The sequence below is a fragment of the Pygoscelis adeliae genome, unplaced genomic scaffold, assembly GCF_000699105.1.
Source record: "Pygoscelis adeliae isolate BGI_AS28 unplaced genomic scaffold, ASM69910v1 Scaffold508, whole genome shotgun sequence".
NCBI lineage: Eukaryota > Metazoa > Chordata > Aves > Sphenisciformes > Spheniscidae > Pygoscelis > Pygoscelis adeliae.
In genome coordinates, this window is record NW_008825292.1 from 394,732 (window position 1) to 401,081 (window position 6,350).

The 6,350-nt window shown below is 55.6% G+C and overlaps 1 protein-coding gene across 1 annotated transcript in view; it reads right to left on the minus strand.

The window, feature by feature from the left end:
• The window catches only part of GRID2IP (glutamate receptor, ionotropic, delta 2 (Grid2) interacting protein), a 42,011-nt gene that overhangs the window by 16,371 nt on the left and 19,290 nt on the right, over window positions 1-6,350 (minus strand). Inside the window, exons 6-9 of the mRNA XM_009329963.1 lie at window positions 6,156-6,225; window positions 4,742-4,836; window positions 3,080-3,263; window positions 159-313 (exon numbers count right to left, since the gene is read on the minus strand). Of these exons, the coding sequence (XP_009328238.1) occupies window positions 159-313; window positions 3,080-3,263; window positions 4,742-4,836; window positions 6,156-6,225 (504 nt within the window). The remainder of the gene's footprint in view (window positions 1-158; window positions 314-3,079; window positions 3,264-4,741; window positions 4,837-6,155; window positions 6,226-6,350) is intronic.

A 6,350-nucleotide genomic window follows, 5' to 3' on the forward strand; every position in this document is an offset into this window, starting at 1 on the left:
CGGGAACCAGGCGGGGCGGACCCCCCAGCCCCTGCCCCCGGGGAGAGCCGGCCGCTCCCTCACCGCCCCAGCCTGCTCCCAGCACGACGGACCGAGGTCCCCGGGGACCCGGTGGGACCCGGCGTGTCCGTGCCGGAGCGCAGGGGCTTTCCTCTCACCTGCCAAGGACTTGTAACCAAGAAACCTGGCAATCTTTTGCTGGCAGTGCTCCTGCTCTTCATACGTCAGCAGCTGGTAGATAAACTGCCAAATGACTTGCTTGGCCGGTGTGTCCAGCAACGGGTACACATCCACAATGAGAGTGTCAATATTCCTGCAAAATCGGAAAGAGAGGGCTGGGCAGGGAGCGCATCCCTACGGCACAGCCCCACCACGCTGCTTCCCTGGGCTCCGGCGCTTCCCAGCCTGCCTCCACCTGGGTCTCAGCTGCCAGGCTTGCCTCTGTCTTTGGCACAAACAGATTATTTCAAAGCAGAGGTGCCAGGCTGCGAGTAAGGGACCGAGCCCTTTGGGAAGTGGAGTTGTGCAGCTGGTGCTAATGGGGAAAGCAAACTCCCGGGGACTGGCAGCACCTGACAGCCAGGTATAAAACCTGGTTCGTGAGTCAGCCAGGGTGTCTGGGGTGGAGGAGCACCAGGAAGCAGAGACATATCCTGGAAAGACCTGAATTTTGGCCAGCAGCAGGTAAGCAGGCTAAAGTAGAGATGGATTAGAAGGGACAGCTGGGCTGGCAGCCTCGCTGGGCTGAAGGCTCCGTCTCGGGTTGGCTCTGCGGTGTGTCGATACAGTGAAAGCGCTGTTGAGACTAGCAGGGCTGAGCACCTGGTTCAGTGAGGAAGATGAAGCAGTCTGGGGGAGGAGGGCTGTCCTGGGTCAGAGGGCTAAAGTCAGGCTGCTTTTCTACTGAGAAACTGAGGCAGAGATGATGGGTTAAAGCTCATTGCAACTATTGCATCCTTAATGTAGAAGTAATAGTAAGAACTCCTTATAAAGAGCTGGAAGGAGATGGCATGTGTAGGAACAAGTCTGTTGTCTTGATGTTAATCAAATGGACCATCACTGCCTTCCAAGGGGCAGGGACCAGGCACACAGGGGAGAGCTGAAGGGTGAGAGAGGCTCAGATGCAAGGACTTCATTAATGAAGTGTCTCAGAGGCCAGTGGGGATGAGAAGCGGTAGGAGCCATCTAGAGCCTGCCAGAAGTCACCTGCTAAGTTTCTCCCTAGTTTTGGGCTAACTTGCCTCTTCTGTGGAGCCGGACGCAGCTCTTGGCTGTCAGAAGCCTATTTCCCATTCAGAAAAGTTAAAGTCTTGTGGAGGAGCTGCTGAGGCAGGTGGCTGCTCTGCCCTGCGCAGGCACTGCTCCTCCCGGCTGGTGGCCAGGGCCAGCTGGCTTGTCATGTGCAAACTGGCTGGGGGACCAAAGCCCAGAACAGGGGTGTCCTGACTCCATCACCTGTGTTTGCTGCTGGTAAACGCTGATATCCACATGCTGTGGTGGCAAGCAGCATAAACTTAATGTTTGGGGACTTCCCTCCTTGTTGGAGCAGTTAGAGGTCACAGCTGGCTTGTCTGGGACGGGCATGCAATTAGGTCATGATGAATTATTGTTAAATGGAGCAGTGGCCTCTGTGTCGAGCCATCTGGGGCAGCTACAGGCAAAATGAGGTGGCTGGAGGAGAGGATGGGCACACCGGTGCCCCTGCTGAGCCTTGCTCCCCGCAGTGGGCGGCAGCGACAGCCCCCAGTAAAACACTACTGGAAGACCAAGCGATGTGGGCAGCCCCGGGCTGGGAGGGGAACCTGGGGACTTGTTTCGTGGTACGTGGGTTCCCACCCGTGTGCCACTGAGCAAGAGCAAGTACCCCGCTAGGATCGGGTCTGTCTTTCCCAGTTGCAGACCCCAAGGACTGGATCTGCTCCCACAGCTGCCGCTCCTCGGGCTGAAAAGCCCAACTGGGGAATCCCATAGAAGCAGCGCAGTCTCAGGAGAGCACAAAGCAATGACTTCTGCTTTACCGGGGCAGCCTTAGTGATCACGGGGCCTCAAGAAGGTTCACTCAGCTGGTGCTGGGAGGCTTATACAGCTGTATCTCCCCCGGCACCTGCAGGTAGAGAGGCAGCCCAGCCTCCCCGTGGGCAGGGGGATGCTGCGGGGTGGTGCAGCCCTCAGCCTGAGCCGTGGTGCACAGGGACAGTGCCGTGGCATTGTACTTGGTAGCTTCTATTCTCTCTTACCATCAGTAACCTAAATACTGAGGGCTTTACTGCATTTCCTTGTCAAACTGAGGATTCCAATCCTGATTCTTTGATCTTTACACCAGCAGATTGCTGCACTGCGGCAGTGGGAGCCTGCCTGGCCTTGGCCAGTGCATCCAGAGCCCCTGTGGGACCCGGGCTCCTGAGGAGCAGCCGGGCAGCCTGGCTCGGTTGGCTCAGCAGCTGCGGGAAGAGGCAGCAAGCATCTCCCAGTGTCCAGAGGGATAGCTTATTCAGCATGGTGCGGAAAGGTTAGAGATCAAGGGCAGAAAACAAGGTCACTACTGAAAGCCTCGCGTCTGCCAGGGGATCGGCTTCGACTCTTGCAGCAGGGCAGGGAGGATGTGCTCCGCTGCAGGATGAGGGCTCTGCCAGCCACAGCCGTTCCTGTGCTGCCACCAAGGGAGTGCTGCAGCCAAGATGCTGAGAAGAGTGAGAAGACAAGGATGAAACGTGGCGAGATTTACTGAAAGAGGTGAAACAGGATCTGTGGCTGTCGGGGATGGCCAGACAGCAAGAGAGCCCACGCCGTGGGGGACTGAGGCTGTTTATATGGGGTTAAGGAGTGACCGAGTTACCTCAAAAGCTAATGGGTCTGCCCCGTCCTTGGGCAGGACACCTGGTGAGAGATGGGCTTGTGCCCTGCAGACACGCACAGGGACATACACAGCTGGGGAAACCAGAGACCACGATCACAGCGGAGCTCAGTGCTGACAGCCTCGCAGCCGAGGTCTGCCTTCTGCTTGGAGACCGACTCTGACATGGGCATTGCTACCAGGCCAGGTACCAGCATTAGAGGAACAGAGCTGCTAACAAGTTACCGATGTTGGAAGAAGCCTTCCAGCGCTTTGCAGATGGTATAGCGCTCAGGTGGAGTCAGCAGGTGCTCCAGCTGCTGGTTGAAGGTCCTTCCTTGAATCTTGATGCTAGAGGGGAGTATCTCTGCAACCCATTGCAGGGAGGTGAGGGCAGAGGAGGTGCTCGGGGAGTCAGCAGAGTCAGAGTCTGCAAGGCGCAGGTAGAAAGAAAAAAGAAAATTCAACAGACAAAGGGTCTTAACCGTGGGTTAAAAGGCTTGTCCCAAAACCAGCGGTCACTCCTGGGGACAGCCGGGGCAGCTGCACCCACGCGCAAATCCTGATGTGCTGATACAGACATTGTTACTCCAGCAAAAAGAGATTTTGGTCACTGGAAGGCAGTATGGTGACCAGGTGAAATGGCTCATCTGGAGCCGTGACTGTCCCTGCCTTCCTCCCATGCTCTGGACCAGCTGCTCTGGAGCTCGCGGCTGTTCCAGTAGGTCTGTGGACCTGCTGGAGACGAGCAGGGGTGTTTTGATTGGGATGATCTCTGTGATCTATCTCTTCAACCATGCTGCTTCCGCACATCTGTAAACGCATGCAGGTGATATTCCTTCTCTGGCTTTCTAAAGCCTCTGCTCAAGTTTCAGAGCACTTTATGATAATCACTGACTTCAAAAGCAGCATCAGTCCAGGGTTACCCGTGAGTGAACTGAGGCGTGGAAGGTCACTTGCTTTGCCATGCTCATCTGCGCTGCTCCCTGTGCCACGGCCTGGCTGCCTCTGGTGAGCGCAGGGCAATAAGCATGGGTGGGAGAGGGACCCAGCCATGTCTGCGGGATGCACTCATCCACGTAGGAATATGGCCAAGGCAGCGGGAGCAAAAACTTCCATCTTTTCTTGGTTTCTTTTGGGGGGCAGTGAAGGAGTTTGAGTGCCACTGGCTCTGTACTGCGAAGTAGTGAGGTGCTCCGTTTTGTTTCTAGGGCACATGCAAATGAGCTGCTAACACTGGGCTCCTAATGAGATGCTCAGGAGAGTCCACTGCTACTCTAGAGGGAAGAGCCAGTCCCTAATTCCTGGGCCTATGCATTGCAGAGCAGCACCCCAATAACGCACTGACCCTCCTGCCTTCGCACAGCTTTGGAAACGCGGTGATGGCCGTGCGCTGCCCTGGGCTGTGGTGCTGCCCCTCTGCTGACATCGTGCTGACAACCACCCGCGTTGCCCCAGATACCCTCATCTCCAGCTGACTCACTCGCCAGCAGCAAGCTAAATTATTCATAACAGCAGCAGTTATTCTAACAGCACAGTCCATACACAACCATGGGATTTGCTCAGCGACCATGGATGCACAGGGTTGGATTACTTCGGTCAAGTACACAGCACAGACTGCACGTAAAGGACGTTGGCAAGGGCTGTCAAGGACGATCATACAGTAGGATGAACCCTTCTGGAGAGCAGCCAAGCCTGAGATCAAGCCTGATCCCAGAAAGCGGGCAGCCATGTGCCCTGGTGAGTGGAGCAGCCCTCCAGGCAGCGCAGAGCAGCGTTAGGCTCCAGGCAGTGTGTTAAACCTGCTGAGCCTACGGGAGGTATTGGGCAATTCCCTCCTGCGTGGGGAATTCAGGAGCTGGCGTGGGGTTTCTGCCACTCCGGGCCCTCTCCTCCCCGCACTCTTACCGTTGGAGAAGTTGACGATCCCCTCTTCCACCACCAAGGTGGGCATCGCCCCGCTGCCCTGCAGCATCGACACCACCTTGTCATGGGAGCAGTTCCTGCGGGGCACAGGAGAGCCCGGGTCAGAGCTGCTGGGCTGCCTGCCTGTACCGGCAGCACTGCAGGCAGCGGCTGACAGGAGAGCAGCGGTGAAATGGAGTCTGCAGCTGGCTTCATTTATCTTGCAAAAAGCCTCATCTCGCTGCTCGGAGCCAGGCAGTGTTGGGCCCCGCTGCAATTGCCCTGGACTCTCAATCTGTGCTTGGCTTTATGCTGCTTGGAGAAGAGCCTCGCCAAGGGAGAGCGTGAGTCACCCCCTGCGACTGGGCTCTCCGCTGTACCTGCAGCAAGGAATAACTGCAGGGCATGCCTGCGAGCACCCTGCGGAGCAGTTACGGCAAATGAAGCTGGCGTTGCTTCAAGCTACGCTCAGACCCAGAAGATGAACTTTCCATTTAAATGATACAGTGCTGCGGGTCTCTCCTTGCCTGTCCTAATTCTGCATGGAAAAAAAATGCAAGGTGGATGTAAAATGCATTTTTGGGGGGGAATCTTGGAGTGTCCTTGGAGAGGGGTACGGGCCGGCCTGGGACAACGCCTGCCAAAACGCAGGCTCAGAGGACAATCTTCAACTCTGTCTCCTCTACCTTCTGGCGATGCTGCATCAGCCAGCGGTTTGCTGGATCAGCTGAAATGTGAGAACCTGCGCACTGACAGAAGCAGCATCAGATGTTTAACCTTTAAATATTCATCACTTTCTTATTGTGTAGCCTCTTCTAACCCTTTGCTCTCGCTTTTTGTGCGGAAAGACCAACCCAAGGAAATACGGGCTGCTGCCACTGCACCAGCAAGGTGCACACTCAGCTCTGGTTTGAGTGCTTTTGTTGTGCGCAAATAATATATAGAAGGATTAACTTCTGGGTGGAAATGCAATTGCCCATGTGGTTTTAAACTTATGATCCCGTTCTGGGAGTGATTTGTGGGCTGGCTGATGCTCTGCTCCTTTCAAAAGCAGAACCCCAGGTGTTTAACTCATACAACTTAACTCACAGTGGCTCAAATCAGGGTCTGCGGATGGGCTGCAGTCAGGACACCAGTTATATACAGTGTGTCATGCATTATATGTGGTTATTTGCACAGAGAAGTCAAAGGAGGAGCAGGGATGGAGTCAAAATACTACTCTTAGAGCCAGTTTTTGTAAAAGAATATTAAAGGAGATGTCAATATGGGTCAACAACCCCTGCACACCTCAGTGGGCAGCTCTCAAGGATGACCAGCTCTCGGGTTTTTTTTTTTGCACAAGAGTGAACACGCATGTGCTTGACCACCTACCACCCCCCGGGACCCCTTGGCACAGGTCTTCTAAAGAGCCTCTTACCTCATGTCCAGACCGTTGAGGAATAGGATCCGGTCTCCAGCTTTGAGAGCAGCCTTCTCAGCTGGGCTCCCTAAATGCACAGGGAATGAGAGGGGCTTTAGCTGGCGGACCCCTGCTTACAGGGATGGGGTCCCAGCTCTCTGGCCGCTCTGTGCCCAGGGACACCCCCCAGGGCAGGGTATCTGCTGCAGCTGG